Raw genomic sequence first — 19,853 nt, 5'->3', positions numbered from 1 at the left:
TGTGCCTTAACCTCACTTAGCTGAGGTTATTTGAGCCTCTCAGGAGAGAGCTCTCTTCCACCTGGTTGTAGAACATCTCTTTAAATTTGTTAGCATAGCTAGCTAAGCAGATGCTAATAACAACAGATCACCACTGTGCTTACAACTAAAGACACAGCCACGCAAACACTGTGGCATGTGACGTGTACGGCTCCTTACTAAAGACTGTTGGAGATTTGGAGGATGTTGAAAACCAACCTCGTCTCCGCGTGTCGTTTGATAAGCTGGGTAAATTCGTGAAAAGGAAGGGATTAAGAAACACCAGAATACAAGCTACACAATAATCTTGCTTTAATGATAAACAGCAACAGTACAAAATACAGATACAAATAAAAAGACAAATACAAAGGAAGTACTTCCTGCTCTTCCTCCAATCTCACGGATCTGGTCAGTTTGAAGAAAAGAAGAGGCTGGTCTAAAGAAAACATCGGCTTATATCCAAAACCCCAGGAGGAGCTATGTGGCTGCCCCCCCCCCCCCCCCCGAGGGGTCCTCCACTTAGAAAAGACAGCCAATCAGCGCGAGCCAGAGGCGACCCTTACATTCGAGATAACAAACCCCTCCTTGCAAGTTTCACATACTTTTGGCATTTTATAAAGATAGTTTTAAGATATAGTTTTTTATAGTTGGATTATACAAATAACACATGTGAGTTACCTTAACCTCAAACAATAATAACAAGAGGAAAACATCAGCTCTGATCTCAAGCAGTAAAAAGTACCGTACACTCATTTAGCCTGCAGCTCTTCCAGACACTAGAGCTATTGTTCTTTAACAATATTCCCTGCAGAATCTTTATTTCAAATAAAAGGTTTCACATTGCATATTTCCAGCTTCCTTTACACATACTGCTATTATTAATACAAAGTAATCAACCACACACATCTATTTAAAACAAGTAGATTTCCCTGATCATTTGACATGCTGCTTCCATTTCCCATAGAGTAATAAAACATGTTTAAGCTAATTTCTCCACACTGTTTGTAGCCCTCCAGTACCCACATATGAAAGAATAAAAGCAGAGGAATCAAATAAAACACTAATACAGGAATAGTTGATAAATGATTATACAGGACATCTGATCACAGTAAGAAATACACACCCATATTCTCTATGAAGTGACCCTTGTTATAGGTCCGAATGTCCTGTCCCCTGAAAGTCATGAGTTTTGGTTGATTAACAGAAGTTTAATTGTTCTTGTGGCTTAATGGCTTCCCTGAACTTCCCTTCACCCCAAAGTCAGCTTGCTAGGAATGAATACATTTTATTGATAAGCTCAAAAGGACGTTTATCTTGGTTACTGCTGGGTGACCCAAGTCTCCAGGCCTGCAGGATGTGTAGGAGATAAACATTAATTCTACAAGACTTTAACTACATTATCTGAAAATGTATCTGGGACTTCCCCTGTTAATTGCAAGCACTATTGATAATTAACAGAGAGACCCTAGGGGCCTCTTCTTGGTATCTGCTAGGCAGAAGTCACTCAATGCAGAAATCACAAGTTTAACACATATTCTATATAAGGTGACATTAAAATGAATATACCAGATTGAATTTTCCTGCCATAACACGTTACGTTAATACTTCAAATAACTCAAATAATACTTCAATTCCCCCTTTTGGTCTCCCTTCACGAGACCAACACACATAAGACATTTGAAACAAAAGTACTGTCGTTCTTTGATACTGTGTCTGTCCCCCTTCATTAAACCTTTGGGAACAGAAAACAACCTCCAATGACAGTTAAGAAAGACCAAACTATGTTAAAAAATTGTGTCCTTGTTTGCCGAATCATCATACTCGTCCTCTCCCTCCGCATATGCCAACAAGGGCATTTGGTACAGTGGGGGAGGAGCAGCTTTTCCTTCAATGGTGGAAATGATAAGTTTGACACACAAGGAGCGGATGCAAGGCACACAACAACAACCACATGTTATTAAAATGGCCATAAAAGTAGCTACAGAAATACAAAGAGACATTATTAAACCTTTCCATTGACCAAACATGTTAGCAAACCACTCCTCTAAGAAATTGTGTACCCCCGATTGTTCATGCATAGTTTTAGATAGGGTGCGAAGGCCTTCTAAAGCCCTTGTGACGGAACCGTCCGGAGCCGTGTTATTGGGAATAAATGTGCAGCACATCTCCCCAAACATTGCACAAACTCCACCCTTCTCTGCAAGAAGCATATCCAACGCCATCCTATTTTGCACAGCCATAAGGGACGTTGGACCCAATTGTTCAGCCAGGCCCTCTACCGCGTCCCTAGTGAGATTGGCCAATCGGAGTATGTTGTAATGTACATAGTTAATCCTTTCTACATTTTTGATAGGGGTCACAGGGAAGAAGGCAGAGATAATTGGCAAACTTTCAAACCCTGCAGCGATTTGATCAGCTAGTTTGTAGTCGTTAGGGACCCCTCGTGGGATTCCGATGGAATCGATGTAGGTGGGAGAGTCGACAGACAAATCGAAGGAGCCCGGGGCGTGGCGTTTGGACAGCGCGTGTCTCCTACGTCGAGTGATTAGGTTGGTATTAAGTGTGTCTTTAGGGTCCGTGAGCCCCAGTTTTTTGCCTAATAACATTAGGGGTGCCTGGAGGCGCACCATAGCACACAATCCTACAGATAGTTCGGGAATACGGGTGAACAGGCGGTGACCCCCACAATAATAGTAGAGCCCAGCTCTGGCCCAATGTCCTATATTAGTGCTAGACAGGGTGAGGTTACACCAATCCGGAGAGACATTTCCTAGGTCAAAACGTGGGGATTTCTGAACCATGGAAAAACATGTGTACCCACCGGCGCCTTTGTCAGGCGTAAATGGGCCTGTCCTAGTGTCATTATCAATTGGAGGGAAAACTTTGGCTAGGGTGGTACAGTTAGGAGGGCTGGCCATCCTAGTCAGTTGTAACATACAGTTGTACCCCCAGGTATCTGTGGGAAACAGGGGCGCAGGGTCAGTGGCTAATTGCGGGCGGGCCGTAGCACAGGCTAGACAATCCCCGGCCATTTGTTCTTGGGCTGTTTGGGCAACCCATTTTAACCATAGGTTGTCATCTGTGTATCCTGTGGCCATTTGGATGACGTCTAGAGGTTGAAGTTGGCTATAATCCCCCGTGCATTTATCCGTACATGTAATTTTAGACAGGTATTTAATATTAGATGCTGCCCGAGGAAGGTTTCGTTCCACCTTAGGTTTAACTTTAATTTCGAAGAGGCCTTGTGGCGAACCCCCCCCTGCATGTACCGCGAGGACATAAAGTCCAGCGTCGGAGAGCACTACATTTTTTAGCGTTATGCGTACGGGATTACAAAACCTGACAACGCATGGGACGTTTGGGTTTCTCCTAATCACTTTCATTCTATGTTTGAGGGATCTAACGATTTCCGCCGATCGGTAAGGTGGCATGTATCCCCAGTCATCAGGACCCGAATTTGCTAGGACACCGGACCAGGACTCGCAGGTGCACCCGTATGTGTATGTGACGGACACAGCAGGGTCGCCTTTGGTCCTGTATGTACTGCCTCTGTAAATGTAAGGAGCACCTTTAACCGTATCTGTGACGGTTTTGTTACATACCGCAGGGGCTAAGCAGACATATTTGGCTAGGTAGGAATAGGTACGGTCGAGGCTTCTGCAGGGGGCAATTTTGCACAGGTCGAGTTGTATTATTCCATCACTACCTGCATGGAGAGTGAAGGTTTGTCTAGGAGACATTGGGGTAACTACTGTCTCATAATGGCCCCGTTTGACTCTAGTTACGGATTCATTTGGCGGAGGAGTGGAGTCTGGGTGGTCAATGGAATCACATAAGATTAAAATAATGGTAACAATCACAGTAGAAACCAGGGCTAATCCTGCCAACCATTTCCAGTTACCATACATAGTTATATTGTGAGCTCCAACCCTTCTAGTGTCAGTATACGTCTATTCTAACCCCCAAGTTATTAAAAAATGCTGTGAACCACTGGGTCACTCAACCATGATTTTAAAGGTTACAATGTACATACAGCAGGGCGAACAAGTAGATTATTACTCCTAACACTAGTAGTGACCAACAAGTTATCAGGAAATTCAGGGCTCCTTCAGACATTTTCTATTCTTCTCTGAGAGGTTTTGGTCCCTGTGTCAGTATTACATGAGGTAAAAAGAAAGACAAATCCCTTAAATATAGATTTTTTAGAAAACAACTCCCTAAATTTGGGTTTATAAATGGGGTCTTCTTATAGGTTAATAAATGACTTTAACCTGTGGATTAAGATACCACTTCCCTCAAAAATGAGTTATTAAAAGAACTTTACACTGTGGGTTAAGATACCACTTCCCTCAAAAAATGGGTTATTAAAAGAACTTTAAACTGTGGGTTAAGATACCACTTCCCTCAAAAAATGGGTTAGTAAATGAGGTGCTATGTGTAGCTTATAGCAACCTGATCAGAGGGGAGCAGGTTCCTCTGTCTTCCCGTGAAGTCCTGTGTCTTCGTGCTCCGGCCTGCTGATGGCGACTTCTGGGCTGTCGGTTGTAGGGATGTCCTTGTTGTCCTTCTCCTCCAGTCCGCTGATGCCTGCTTCCAAGTCGTCTGCTGTAGGGATGTCCGCGAGGTCCTTCTCCTCCAGTCCGCTGATGCCTGCTTCCAAGTCGTCTGCTGTAGGGATGTCCGCGAGGTCCTTCTCCTCCAGTCCGCTGATGCCTGCTTCCAAGTCGTCTGCTGTAGGGATGTCCGCGTTGATGATAGCCAGGTCCGTCCGGATGTCGTCGAGGGTCCTTCCGGGTGATTTCCCCGCTGCACACTGGCTCCAGTGGTACCAGATGTCCCCCTTTCCTTCTAGGCGGACAGCATGGGATGTCCGCTGGGTCACTCTGTAGGGGCCGGTGAACCTGGGGTTGAGCCACTTGGGCCGGATGACCTTCAGCCAGACGAACTCCGCTGTGTTGGCCTCGTGTTTTTCGGGTCCCCCTTTGGCATCAGCAACCTGTGTGGAAAGTCCTGACACCAATCCCTTAAGCTGCTGGAAATAAGGTTTCGGACTCAGGACCTCTACTTCCTTTCCTACACTCAAGGCTCCTGGGCCAGGAAACTGATGGCCATGTGTCAGCTCAAATGGGGAGAAGCCTGTCCCTTTGTTTATAGAGCTCCTAATTGACATGAGAGCCAGAGGCAAGGCCTCTAACCATTTCATGCCTGTCTCCTCACATGCTTTGCTGAGTTTCTGTTTGATGTTCTGGTTCATCCTTTCTACCTTTCCCTGAGATTGGGGGTGATAGACAGCTCCAAAACTGTGTCTTAGTCCTAAAGACTGTTCTACTGTGCGTAGGTCGTGGTTCTTGAAATGGCTGCCATTGTCTGACCTCACTTTCCTAGGAAACCCATGTAGTGGAATGTAATGAGTGACTAAGAACTTGATCACTGAGTCTGCATCTTCTCTCCTGCATGGCATAGCTTCTGGCCAACCTGTGTATGCATCGACTACAACTAGTAAGTATCTGAACCCTCTTACTTTGTCAATCATGTCAGTGTAGTCAATTATGATTTCTTCTCCTGCCATCTTAGGTAAAGGAAACTTTCCCTGGTGCGGTTTTACAGTGGCTCTGATGTTATGGGTTAAGCAAATTACACATTCCTCTAGGTAATTAGCTATCATGTCAGGTAGGTAGGGGTGCCACCAGTGAGTCAGGTGTCTGTTCATTTGAGTTTTGCCGCAATGTGTTGGGCCGTGTGCTTCTTTAAGCATTGATCTTATCCATCCTGGGGGTATCACTGGTCTCCCATCTGGGGAGTACCATATCCCGTCTTTGTTGGTAGCTCCTCTGTCTAACCATACTGTCTTGTCTTGAGGAGACCCTGTTGCTTGAGCTTCTTTAAGAGTATCATCTGTTACTGCGGGCAGTAAGTCAGCAGATTTTAAGACCAGCATTTGAAACTGGGGTATATACCCTGCTCTGGCTTTAGCTGCCTTGTCTGCTGCATTGTTACCCCAAGCCAAATAGTTGTCCACCGTGCTGTGACCTTTACATTTAAGTAAAGCTAGTTTGTTGGGTAACATTACTGCTTCTGCAAGCCTTTTGATCTGTTTCTCGTGTTTGATGGGAGTATTGGTGGATGTTACAAATCCTGCTCGCATCCATTGGCGCATCTCCACATGTATGACACCATGAACATATGCTGAATCTGTATAGATGTTTACATCTTTTCCCTTTGATAGCTCTAATGCTGCAATGACTCCCATTACTTCTGCCAACTGTGCTGAGACTTTCCCTGTTACTTCTCCTGTTGATCTTTCTTCAAACTCTCCCTCAGCTTTTTGACTCACGACTGCGTAGGCCGCTTGGAGCCCTTTGGTGGGGTGTCTAAAACAACAGCCGTCTGTGAACAGGTTTTCTGCATGTGGCATAGGCTCGTCTCTGAGATCTATTCTTAGCTTCACATCCTGGATGATTCTTTCCTCACACCTATGGGGTTCTCCGCTGCCAATGGTGTCTGCGCTGTTAACTCCTTCATGTGTGTAGGTGATGTGTGGTTGCGTCAGAGTTTTCTCTAACCTGGTCTGTCTTGTGGAAGTCATTGTGAATGCACTTGAGTTCACAAAAGAGACAATGCTATGTGTTGTCAGTACTGTCAAAGGGTGTCTCATCACAATGTGTGAAATTTTGTTTAAGATACGTGCTGTACCTGCCGCATGTCTTGTGCATGGAGGTTCCCTGTTCTCCACTCTGTCCAGTGTGACACTAATGTACATCAGTATTGACCTACATCCCCCCTTTTTCTGAAATAGAACACCATTTACTGTGTTCTCATTTTCAGAAACATCAAGGAAAAATGGCAATGCATAGGATGCAGAGGCGAGAGAGGTGACCTGGGACATGGATTGTTTGAGAGAAATGAACGCAGCTTCTGCAGCTTGTGTCCAGTCCAGTGTGACAGTGAGATTGCGCATGCCTTTCTCATTGATCAGTGTCCTCAGTACAGCTGTTCTTGGGTTATACTCTGGGATATAGTGTCTGCTGTAGCCTGTGAGACCCAGAAAAGATAACATGTCTTTGACTGTCCTGGGTTTTGGGTGATGCAATATAACCTCCTGATGTGTTGCTGACATGCCCGTACCTGCTGGAGAGATAACTCTGCCCAAAAATGTCACCTCTTTACGGGTGCATTGTAGCTTTTTCTTGGAGACCTTGAACCCTGTTGCATGGAGGCGAACCAGTAGGTTCCTGGTGGCCTCTAAACAAGAGGCTGCGGAGGGTGCTGCAATGAGAAGGTCATCTACATACTGGATCAACACCACCCCCTCTGGTAATGAAACGCCATCTAGCTGTTCCCTGAGTATTTTGTTAAATATTCCTGGAGACAGACTGAAGCCTTGGGGCAGTCTCGTGTACTGTAGTTTCTCCCCTCCCATTGTAAATGAAAAAATAGGCCTCATCTTCTCCGCCAGGGGTATGCAGAAGAAAGCGTTGGCCAGATCAATACAGGTGAACCAGGTATGTTCAGGTGTGATATTACAAATAGCCGTGTATGGGTTAGGCACTGGTACCAGAGCTGTAGTTGTAATAGCATTAATGGTCCTTAAATCATGAGCCATTCTGTACTCCCCGCTAGGTTTTGATACCGGGAGTATTGGAGTGTTCCACTCGCTTTGTGAGGGATCCAACACCCCTGCTCTCTTCAGACCCTCAACTGCCTTGCTGATTCCCCCTTTGGCCTGTGGTTTAACAGGGTACTGTGGTTGATATACAGGCATAGTGCTACTCACTTCAAATGTTATTGGTGCAGCCTTTGAGCAGAAACCTACGTCATGAGAGTCAGATGCCCACAGGTCAGGTGGGAGGTCACGCAACATGTCTTCAGTAAATGAATGGTCAGTCTTTTCTCTACCGTGATGTCTCTCCACTTCGTGTCTCTCCATGAAGATGCATTCTTGTGTGCAGATTTTTAGAGCATAAGCCTTGTGTGAGGGAGAGTATGTGAGTGCTGCTATTTGTGTTGGTTCCCAATCCTCGACTTCTAGCAGTGTCTTTACCATAGGACCAAGTTCCCTGGCTTCATAGCCCCTCCTGATAGCTAATGAAATGTGTGGTGTGGCCTCAGCTGACATACGGTACCAATAGAGTTGCTCATCAGTGAGTTCAACAGATGCAGCCACCCCCGCTTGACCCATAAATAAATTGGTTGTGGCTACGTCCCAAATGGACATAGCCACCTCTGCGTCATACGCATATGCATAACTTTGGTCGTCCATTCTATCATAATTCAGCGTCAGATGGGGAGGATCTGGAGGGGAACCATAAGGCCTGAGGAGGTTAATCCACGGCTTCCATTGTTGAAAAATGGAAAATAGTCCTGGTGTGTTGTCTTGGGGCCGGTCGAGCAACCCCCAGTATATAGTGGCCTGCTGAGTTGCTTCTGCTGCAGTGGATTGGGCCAACATCATTTGAGAAGCTGACTTTATGGTTGACAGTGAACAATTGAGGCGAGTGCCATTTGGGAATGATATTATTAGTCCGTCGGGGGAACAGAGGATCGAGGCGTTAGCTTTGATAAGAACATCCCGCCCCATGAGGTTAGCCGGACTTTGGGGTGCCAAAATGTACTGATGAAGAAATAGCTGGCCCGCTATTCTGGTGGGTAATGGCGTAGTGAGCGGCACCTGCTCTATTCCTCCCGAAAACCCTATGACTGAGACCGTATTACTGGACTTGGATGTGTTAAAAACGGGGGAGTTGATAGTTGAATATCGAGCTCCTGAATCAACAAGGAACGGTAATTTCGCGTGTTCTACAGTCATGTCCATGTAAGGGTCCGCCAGGCCCGTACATTCAGGGTTCCCTGGGCGACCTCATTGTGGTGGGTAACAGTCTTGTTCGTACTGGACAAACTGGCCATAGGGAGCAGCCATCATATTTGGTGCAACGTGACCCTGGTCTTGGTGTTGGGCCTGTGGGGCTGCCTCATGGGGTTTCTGGACATACTGCATGTCTGCTCTGTTCCCTTGTCCCTGCCCCCTCTGTCCCCGCCCTCTCTGTGGGCATCGCCTGTACCAGTGGGTGGCCTGTCCACAGATGTAGCACCCGTTCTGCTGATATTGGATCACTCCAGGAGCTGTTCCACCCCTTCCCAAACCTTTAGCCGTGCCTCTGAACCCGCCCCTCCATTGCTGAAAACCATTATTGTAGCCGTATTGGGGCTGGTTATAGAATGGACCTTGGTTGGGAAAACCCCCATTTGGGTTTTGCGGACCCGGTGCCTGCTCTGCCGGCCCCACAGGATGAACAATCAGCTGTTTGGCACTTTTCTTCTCATTTTGAACTGTTTTACGGGCTATTTCTAGCTGAGCACGGAGTAGTTGCACTCTTAACTCTTCTTCCTCAGTTTTATTCTTTGTAAGTTGTTTGTTAAATTTTCCTACATGATGGCCCAGATGACGCTCCCATGTCTGCGTGTTTAGTAGATCAACTTCTGGGTTGTCCTCCATAAGAGCTTTAATCTCGGCAGGTACTGCTGCCAATATTGCTTTACGGAACATCTGCATATGTTGGTCACTATTTTCTGGACTACAGTCAGTAGCTACTATGTATTGTTGGCGTGACCTGAGCAACATGGTTGCTGCGGCCTCCCCAGGTGTGAACGTGAAAGACAGTGAGCCGTAACCTCCTCCCGTCTGTGGGAAATGTGCTCTCATTGCCAAGCTCAGCAAGCTGTGTATGTTGTTGGAAGAGATAGGCTGGTTATCGTTCATTGTTACTGTTCCTGATCTTTCCTCAACTCTCTTTACGTCATGGCTGGAAGTCTGTTGTGCTAATATCCTCCTGAAATCACCAAGGCAGATTGTTTGTCCTACTGACATATCAGCAAACTTTCTCATCCAATGTCTCCCTCCCTCAGTAGGTAGCGGCATTTTGTCAACCAGTGCATGCACATCTCCTAGTGAGAAAGGGTGGTAAGCGGTATTCCCATTGGGGAGCGCCACCAAAGGAGCCTGTAATACTGGAACCATAAAGGGAAGAGGTGTGTTGTCCTCTGAGGTGTGTTGGGATCTCAAAGTCATACGGGGAAGTGCAAGGACCTGTGTAGCAGTCAGTTCAGAGATCGTTCCTGTCATACTTATGTACTTAACCTTGCTCTTGCACACCCTGCCGTTGACATCTCCCTGTTTTGCTCCAGAGGAACGCTCACCACTCTCATCCCCCGATGCCCCTCCCTTGCTGGTGTAGTAATGGCCTGTTTGTGCCTGCCGTTCTTGGAACGGCAGGTCCCTCAAACTGCCCTCGCCCTCGGAAGAACCTCCACTGTACCCTTCCCCACCTGCTTGTTGTTGGCTACCGCCCCCCTGCTCTTTATTCATGCTGTCCTGATGTACTTGTTCTATTTCTTCCTTCTCTCTTCTCAATGATTCTTCCGCTTCCTGACAATAGACCCCCTCCCTATCCTGATGGTCCGCACCACCATAAGCTCTTTCCCTCTCCTCATATTTTTCTACAATGGCGATCAATTCTTCCGGTGTGGGGCTGCTCTCGCCCCTTTTAATGGAGGTCTTCCTTAAAGGAGTTAGCGAAACATTACCCACTATTTTAAAGTTACCCCCCCTTACACCTGCTTGTTCTTGGGCTGACCCAGAGCCCACTTTTGTCAGTGTCATTTGTAGACTATCCCTGGGGGGTGCGTTCGGGACAGGGGAAGAGTAAGGAGGCGGTTGTGTAGATACACTGGATAAATCCGGATAAATCAGGGGGGATTGAATTGAGACCTCCTGATCCCCTACATTTCCTGTCTGAGACCCCTCTCCTGAACTAGCCGTTCTTGCAGTGCACCCGTTATTTACAGCACTGCTGAGATTTCGTCTCCTCCTGTCTGAGGCCGAGGTGTCCTTTTGAGTCATATCCCTATAAAATGCGATACGTTCTGCAACATATTGATGTATGTCGTCATCTGTGGGTGGTGGTGTCAGCACGCATGCGTCCCTACTGTCCTGGGGGAACAGGAGAGTGCCAACGTCACTAGAGCGTTGAAACTCCCCCCCCTGTGTTTGGGCTGCTACCATGACTGGGGGATTGTTGACTGGGGGGCGAACCACAATCATCCCCTTCCCGACAATTGCTGCGTTGTGGCAAATCCTCCTTAATTTATCAACCGCCTCTTTCTCTTCCTTTAGTTTCTGACGGGCAAAAAATCCGGGCTTCTGCTCGTTTAGGTTACCCAGTTTCTTTACCAGCTGTCGCTCATACTGATTCAGAGCTGAGCCTAAATTACCTAGAGTGTCATCCCCTCCCACTCTATCTTCTTTTATCATTTTATCATGGAGGAACCTAAGGTCGGCACAAGCCTTCTTCTTGTCTCCCTGTTTTGTTCCACTTAAAATCAATCCCTCAATCTGTCCCCATTGTTCTTGGAAACTTCCGGGAATTGGGACGTCTAAATCACTTTTTTTGAACTGCCCTTCCATATTGACTTCGCGTGTATTTATCTGACTTGGTTAATATGTGTTCACTAGTAATTTGTGATATACAGGACAATGCTCGTCGTCACTCCTAATGTAGTAATTGTATTTATTTAACTGCCCTGGCTTTGTCTAGACGTGTAAATAGTTTGAGTGTATAAACACATGTATTTGAACTCCCCCTTGAGTGATAAATGCAGTAACAGAAAAGTACCAGTAAAGCAGTTATATAGGAGCAGCGGACTGGCTTATTGAAAGCCAGTTGAGTAGCACTCGAAATGTTTTGGCACTTATAAAACCTGATTAGTTTAATGATCCTGTCTTCTTTGATTGTATGTTCCTGGTGAAACGCAGTTATTGTGAGTTGCTTTGGATTAAAGCGTCTTCCAGGTGTAACGCAATATTGCAAGAGATACTACAAAATACGTCCAGCAGATGGAGCCAACAAACTATACTATTAAGCAATACTCGAACCGCTAGTCTGTCCTTTCTGTGCCACACCCTGTTTGCCACCAGATGGCGGCACCCGACCAGGAATGAGCTCCACCTCACTGAGGGGAGAAATGATTTTGGAAGCAGCAGGCTCAAACTTTGCCTCTTTATCTGACCAGTAAATATTCACAGAAAAATTCCCCGTACAGTCTATTCAGCCTTTATTGTCCGATGTTTATTTCAACAAGTCTAGCAAGCCTCTCAGCGCGCTTCAACACCGTCTTTCAACGATGTGACGCTGACATGGAGGAGTCCCCAGGCTTCGCAGAACTCTTTATCGTGACGTTTGGCCTTATAGATTCAACCCCACAGAACAAAGGATTAATGAGGTCCGGTCACTTCAAAATTGCTTTTTGAAGGTTGCGTTACTCTCCTTTGGATTTTACTTATAACTCAACTTCGATTCCTATGAACCTAAGAATTGTTATTCAGATTCGTCTCCTGGATGCCGTCTGAAAACGGTCACTGGACGTCCCCCAACGAGTCTTCAGCCGTCTCCTTTCTGAAAAAAGTACGGGGCCTTTCACCTTCGTCTTACATACCTCGTTGATTCACTTTTATGTTATATAACTTTCCTACCTATCTAAAATATGTATCTGTACTGTTACCATAAAAACACTGTAAACTTCGTCTGACAACCCTAAAATTTGGAATATAGTCAAATCACAGATTTCGAATTAAACTGGCATCTGTTTACCTGTTATTGTCAGAGCTCTGTTGTTAGTTGTCAGAAGAAGCCGAGATGTTTAGCCCTGGACTATTCCGTCCGCTTGCTGCTGGTGGTCCCTTCCCCGAAAACACCCCACTCAGAAACGTCGGGTCACCACTTGTTGGAGATTTGGAGGATGTTGAAAACCAACCTCGTCTCCGCGTGTCGTTTGATAAGCTGGGTAAATTCGTGAAAAGGAAGGGATTAAGAAACACCAGAATACAAGCTACACAATAATCTTGCTTTAATGATAAACAGCAACAGTACAAAATACAGATACAAATAAAAAGACAAATACAAAGGAAGTACTTCCTGCTCTTCCTCCAATCTCACGGATCTGGTCAGTTTGAAGAAAAGAAGAGGCTGGTCTAAAGAAAACATCGGCTTATATCCAAAACCCCAGGAGGAGCTATGTGGCTGCCCCCCCCCCCCCGAGGGGTCCTCCACTTAGAAAAGACAGCCAATCAGCGCGAGCCAGAGGCGACCCTTACATTCGAGATAACAAACCCCTCCTTGCAAGTTTCACATACTTTTGGCATTTTATAAAGATAGTTTTAAGATATAGTTTTTTATAGTTGGATTATACAAATAACACATGTGAGTTACCTTAACCTCAAACAATAATAACAAGAGGAAAACATCAGCTCTGATCTCAAGCAGTAAAAAGTACCGCACACTCATTTAGCCTGCAGCTCTTCCAGACACTAGAGCTATTGTTCTTTAAGAATATTCCCTGCAGAATCTTTATTTCAAATAAAAGGTTTCACATTGCATATTTCCAGCTTCCTTTACACATACTGCTATTATTAATACAAAGTAATCAACCACACACATCTATTTAAAACAAGTAGATTTCCCTGATCATTTGACATGCTGCTTCCATTTCCCATAGAGTAATAAAACATGTTTAAGCTAATTTCTCCACTCTGTTTGTAGCCCTCCAGTACCCACATATGAAAGAATAAAAGCAGAGGAATCAAATAAAACACTAATACAGGAATAGTTGATAAATGATTATACAGGACATCTGATCACAGTAAGAAATACACACCCATATTCTCTATGAAGTGACCCTTGTTATAGGTCCGAATGTCCTGTCCCCTGAAAGTCATGAGTTTTGGTTGATTAACAGAAGTTTAATTGTTCTTGTGGCTTAATGGCTTCCCTGAACTTCCCTTCACCCCAAAGTCAGCTTGCTAGGAATGAATACATTTTATTGATAAGCTCAAAAGGACGTTTATCTTGGTTACTGCTGGGTGACCCAAGTCTCCAGGCCTGCAGGATGTGTAGGAGATAAACATTAATTCTACAAGACTTTAACTACATTATCTGAAAATGTATCTGGGACTTCCCCTGTTAATTGCAAGCACTATTGATAATTAACAGAGAGACCCTAGGGGCCTCTTCTTGGTATCTGCTAGGCAGAAGTCACTCAATGCAGAAATCACAAGTTTAACACATATTCTATATAAGGTGACATTAAAATGAATATACCAGATTGAATTTTCCTGCCATAACACGTTACGTTAATACTTCAAATAACTCAAATAATACTTCAAGACACAGCCACGCAAACACTGTGGCATGTGACGTGTACGGCTCCTTATGGGTACTGCAATATTTGAAGAGCTGGAGCGGCGTTCCGGTGCTCTCCGTCAGCACTCCTTTCAGACGAGACATAACCACATGAAGACACGTTACGCTCGTGTTTAGTGCAAGGAACCTGTCCTTGGCCAGGAAAAACAGGCATTCGCTTGTTTAATTATTTTGCAATCTAGATTTCTTCTTCTTTTTTGAAGTGAGAAGTTGTCCGTCAGTCAGTCCGTCCGACTAACGGACTGACTGACGGACTCCCCCCTGACGGACACAAGTCACCCAAATCAGCGTTAAAAAAGCGGGAGGCGCCGAAAAGCGACTAATTTGCATCACTGAGAAATAAGGTTCACATTACAATTACTAACCATACTCTGGTTATTAATAATAAGCAACAGCAATTCTAATTGAGGCTAAAACACATTACATGAGACACGTTGCAAACACACACATGGCTAATCAAGGCTAAGTTAGCATCTCATCCACACACTATCACTGAATAGCTTAACTTAGCTAACTAGCTAGCGGTAGCATTAGCTCCATTTCTGAACAGCATAACAGATAAAAGCGGGACATCAATAGACTAATTAACACACTGACTCAGCAGGACACTATGCATACAATCTCATAACATTACCAACACTAAAGATCTGCATATATGCTCACATTCTTCACGAGCGCATTCTCTCTTTGACAGTAATTATGTAGGTGACGATGCGACCGCAATAATGTCCTGTCATCAAACGCACATGGGTAAACAGCTCGAGGACCCGTAGCTGCGCTACTTAGCTGTCCCCAAATGTGCCTGACCAAAAAACACAAACGATACAACGCAGACCAAAGAAAACAAGGGGAATTTACAACATGTAGGGCTGTGGGAATCACTATTCTAGTGCCCCCCGTAGTACTATGTCTGATGCATGTGACGTTGTCAGCTCGCTGCTTACTCGTCTAAACTGTTTTAATATGGCAGCGTGTTGTGATTCATCAGTCTTATGCCATGTGTTGTGAGTTACATGAGAGATTACCTCTTGAAGGATCGGGTCTTTAATTGTTTCTGCTTTGATCTCTGTGAGTATCATAGCTTTGGGTGTTGCATGAGTTGCAATGAAGCTTGCATACTCTTCTGCGACTTTTGCTGCTCGTGTGCTGTCACTTGTCTTTGACGGTAGAGGGTGTCGAGACATGTAGTCAGCTGGATTGTCAGCTCCCTTTCTGTATTCCACCTTGACCTCATATGGCTCAAGCCTGAGTCCCCATCTTTCAATTCTCGCAGGTGGTTTCGACATGGGATTGGTCCATATGATTTCCAGTGCTTTATGATCTGTCACTAGTTTGAAAGGATGATATATGTACAGGTGGAAATGTTCACAGCTCCACACAATAGCCAGTGCTTCTTTTTCAGTCTGGGAGTATCTCCTCGCTACATCACTTAGAGACCTACTTGCTAGTATGTGCTTCACCCCTTTTTCATCATGCTGGCAGAGGATAGCACCCAGTCCCACAGGGCTAGCATCCACTATAAGTTCTGTCTGTCTGCCAGGGTACAAGTATGACATGACTGTGTCGCTGGTTAGACTGTCTTCTACGGTGGCCCTGAAGTGCAAGACACCACAGCATTTCAGAAAACACTACAGCATTTCACAAAACGCTACAGCATTTCACAAAACACAACAGCATTTCGGAAAACGCCGCAGCATTTCACAAAACGCCACAGCATTTCAGAAAACGCCGCAGCATTTCACAAAACGCCACAGCATTTCAGAAAACACAACAGCATTTCACAAAACGCCGCAGCATTTCACAAAACGCCACAGCATTTCAGAAAACACTACAGCATTTCACAAAACGCCGCAGCATTTCTCAAAACGCCACAGCATTTCCCGAAAACACTACAGCATTTCACAAAACACTACAGCATTTCACAAAACACATAATTCACACATATTGATGTAACACATAGTGATAATTAACACACTAACTGGCCATGCCCAGCAGACTGCTGACCTCACTCTGATTTTCAGGATCTGTGGCATGATGGACGGCCACAACCTTTTTGGGATCAGCTGAAACACCTTGCGCTGAGAAGATGAAGCCGAAAAACTCAAGCCTGGATTTGTTGAATTCGCATTTCTCACGTTTAAGTGTGAGACCACTATCTTTCAGTCTCTGGAACAGGGCTCTGAAGTTGTTGTCATGCTCAGCCTGAGTGGCACCATGAACAATGATTTAATCGCTGAGATTCTTCACACCTTTCAGACCGTGCAGTGTTTGGCATATGGCATTTTGAAACACCTCAGCAGCAGAGGATATAGTGCTGCAGATAGCTGTAACAATCTTTCACAAGTGGTTACAAGCACCAAAATGTCAATGTTTATCCCTCCAGGGCCATTTAATTAAAAAAAGCCCGTTAGCCACTTCAATTTTCAAAATGGCGACCATCTTCCAAGATGGCCGCCCTTTCCAGCCGAGGAAACAGTATTTTACCACATAATTTCAACCACTGAGTCAATTTGGGTGATTTTGGTATTGAATTATATGTTTTTGACTATGGGAAAGTCAAATGCATAGGTTTGAACTTGTTTAGACCTGTTTTGTGTAATTTTAAAATGCAACATTTAAAAAATAACAATTAAAAAAATGGATAATTGCAAAAAACATGTAAAACTACGATTTTCAAACACCAACAGGAAACGTATTTCCATGTTTAATAGATATAACATTGCCACAGTATGATTGTGTATGTATTTACTCCTGACACCTGCAGCTGCATAATGCTGTACAGGGAAGACCAAATCGGTAACATTTGCATCGTCCACTGCATTCCGACTTGCATCCACACTTGGTCAGCTGCTGACAGCTCTCAGCAATAGGCGGAAACTTGGTCCAGAATATCTGCCAATGATCTTCTTCTTTGGTCCATCCCCACTCTGCAGGACTTTGTATTTCAGGTTGAAGCACTGTTGACTGACTCCATATACCTGCCTGGTAGGCTGCACGTTTAAAATGCTGCAGTAGAGCCACTTGGGAAGGAGGAATGGCCTTGTAGGCCCTCTGTTTCCTTGCAAACATGTCAAATCTGGCATCATTAACACCCTCAGCAACACTGGACCTGTCATACATCATGACCACACATTTTTCTAAGATCTTCAGTTCGTCATCGTAAACCACTGTCGGTGGATACTGGCTGAGTTTACTGAAGAGATCAGATGCCTCGTCAAAAACGTCCCATGTCTGCCAAGCTGTCTTCTTGCCTTTACCGCGGAAAGCTGAAACAACATCACAGCCAGTAAAGGCATGAAAGAAGAGAATCCCTTTGCTCTTTTCCATTCCAATAGAAAGACAAAGGTCATGCACAGGGATCCACTTAAGGTTCCGTCCTTGGCCAAAGGCAATCCACAACTGTTGCAGACCAATTTCCTGAAGGGGTTGGAAGAATGCTGACTGCAATCACAAGAATATCTGTATCGTTGGCTTTTATAATTATGTTTTTTCTGCCGTCTTTTGCTGCTTGCTTGGCATGCACAAAGATTATTGTGTCAGCTTCTTCGTAACTACAGGGAGCCAACTCGTCTAGGCTCATGGTTTGGGTACTTAGAGCCTTTTCTTCTTTGGTCACAATGACCACATTTTGCGCTGACATCTGTGCAATTTTGTCAACAAGGTAGTGGAAGAGTTCAGTTTTGTTGTCATCGTCTCTGAGAAAGCTCTGCCAGTTTGATGGAATTTTGCCCTTTTTGGTCACCCTACGTCTGACTGCACGTCCTCGCCTTGACCTGGTTTCAACCTTTAGGCTCATGGGCAGGTAGACATCAAACACAATGTCAGTCCTCTTGTACTTGGTAGAGCATGCCTCGATCATGGGAAGGAAATCCCGTGCTGCATAGTCTTCAAAGCTCTTGGAGCCTCGTGGTGGAAGACGGTATACCAGTGCTGAACCATCAATAATGATGATATCTGCCTCAGGCCCAGTGTCAGGGATTGCAACAGGCGACTCGAGAATGCCAGCAAGCTGGGATTTCTGGCAGCTGTGAATCTTTCCCCCATCACTCAGAGCAGCAGGGAATGGGTGGTTCTCATGACCAAAGAACTCCTTCAGGTCACATTCTCTACTTTGGCATGAAATGAACAGTTTGGAGAATAGTTGACATTCCTCCTGCAATACCTTCTGTTTGGAAAAAATTATAGAGGCTGGTTTTTGACCAAAAAAATCCATACGGTTCTTCTTGATTTGTTTGTAGAAGGTTGAATCTTCTACGTCGATTCCTGCCATGAATTCCTGGAACTGAGCTTTGCCCCTTTCATAGTGAGTTCTCATGAAGTCTACTGCACTGGTGTGAGCAATATCCTTTGTGTCTAGTGACAGCAGGTCACGACTCTCCTCTTGGAAAGGATTGCCCATATCTGTCATGACTTGTGAGAGCTTATCAAATTTCTCAAGGAATACCATTTGAGCTCGTTCTGTCTGCTCATGGTGGCTGGTGTGCTCTGTAACCTCTTTGACTTCAGAGGCTGCTTCATACTGTGCGACCAAATGGCTGATTTCAGGCCCAGCTATCATCCACCTCCTGAGTGCTGATGGATCTTCAGTTAGGCCGATTGCTCCCCCATCTGCCTTGACAACAGCGTTGGCCTGTTAGTGGGCTTGGTCGATGGCCATTGCTGAGAACTCTTGGCTTGATTTGTGCACAACAAATGTTCCACTCTCAAATTCCTGGGCCAGTGTGAGGGTGCTTTTTTTTTAAGGTCATCATGTCTCTGAGGTGGATAGGAAGCCAACGTGCAGTTTGTGTTGTTGTTTGCAAAAAAGTAGGGTAAGAGCTCAGCAAGTGAATGACAGTATAAGCTGAAGTTGGCTTCCCTGAATGATCGAATCAACATGAAAATCACCAGTTCCATTGACAGCACTGTATTCCAGAAGAGAAACTGGGGGCTTTTTAGTTTGCAGCTCTCACACCAAGCTTCAATACAGAGAACTTCCCCAGCATTTTCAGTTGCCTCACAGGAGTAGTCAGCATAGGCCACCTTCATTAGCTTGAACAAACTGCATGCTGTTATCTGGTGCATCTGTCATGTCCTAGTGATGCTTGAAGCTGTTAAAAACGATTCTGCTGTACCGGCAGATGCAATGCCAGCTTCAACTAGAGCTCCTGTCCAACCACTGTCCTGGAGTAGGGTCCCAACTGACCTCAGTGCAGCCATTTCAATATGTAGGCCTCCAAACATTATGACAAACTTGTCCTCACCATAGTTTTCAGGCCAGTGCCACTGCACCTGTTTGGCTACTGCATAAATTGGCTGGTCAGCAGCAATTACAGGTACCTGGCCTGGGTTAAAAAATGCCACAATGTCCTTGATTTTGTCCATCACATGTCTGACAGTAGCAATAGAGTGGGCTTGATCTCGGAGCAGAGGTAAAAGTGATGTGATGCTTACCTCAAATGTTGGGTGTTTCTTTTTTGAAGCGTTGTGGGCTGACCAAGTCACATCCACCGGGCCATCAGTCACAGTAACCTTTTCTAGCCACTCGTACTCTATTGCGAGTTGTGACATGTGAAGACTATTATCTGGCCCATTTACTATATT

At 45.1% G+C, this 19,853-nt stretch overlaps 2 protein-coding genes across 4 annotated transcripts in view; both read right to left on the bottom strand.

Annotated features, from left to right (window-relative positions):
• The window catches only part of LOC307038823 (uncharacterized protein), a gene marked incomplete at its 5' end in the record, with an annotated part of 75,075 nt that extends 66,797 nt beyond the window's left edge, over positions 1–8,278 (bottom strand). Inside the window, one exon of the mRNA XM_079680500.1 lies at positions 7,178–8,278. Coding sequence (XP_079536626.1) covers positions 7,178–8,278 — 1,101 coding nt within the window. The remainder of the gene's footprint in view (positions 1–7,177) is intronic.
• A 591-nt stretch (positions 8,279–8,869) lies between these two features.
• LOC307040634 (uncharacterized protein) lies at positions 8,870–15,222 on the bottom strand. Of its 3 annotated transcripts, none has more exons than XM_079683674.1 (2): positions 14,934–15,222; positions 8,870–12,851 (listed from the first exon to the last, which is right to left on the bottom strand). In XM_079683674.1, the coding sequence occupies exon 2, from the start codon at positions 11,477–11,479 to the stop codon at positions 8,876–8,878; it is 2,604 nt and encodes an 867-aa protein (XP_079539800.1). In that variant the 5' UTR covers positions 11,480–12,851; positions 14,934–15,222; the 3' UTR covers positions 8,870–8,875. The 3 variants fall into 3 exon arrangements, with proteins under 3 accessions (XP_079539800.1, XP_079539798.1, XP_079539799.1); XM_079683672.1 differs by having other exon boundaries at positions 8,870–14,397; positions 14,934–15,220; XM_079683673.1 differs by having other exon boundaries at positions 8,870–14,338; positions 14,934–15,220.
• Positions 15,223–19,853: the final 4,631 nt, after the last annotated feature.

The sequence above is a fragment of the Notothenia rossii genome (assembly GCF_949606895.1).
Source record: "Notothenia rossii genome assembly, chromosome: 5".
In the NCBI taxonomy this organism is placed as follows: domain Eukaryota; kingdom Metazoa; phylum Chordata; class Actinopteri; order Perciformes; family Nototheniidae; genus Notothenia; species Notothenia rossii.
Note: the sequence above shows the minus strand (reverse complement) of the source record. Positions and strands in the feature narration are given on the sequence as shown.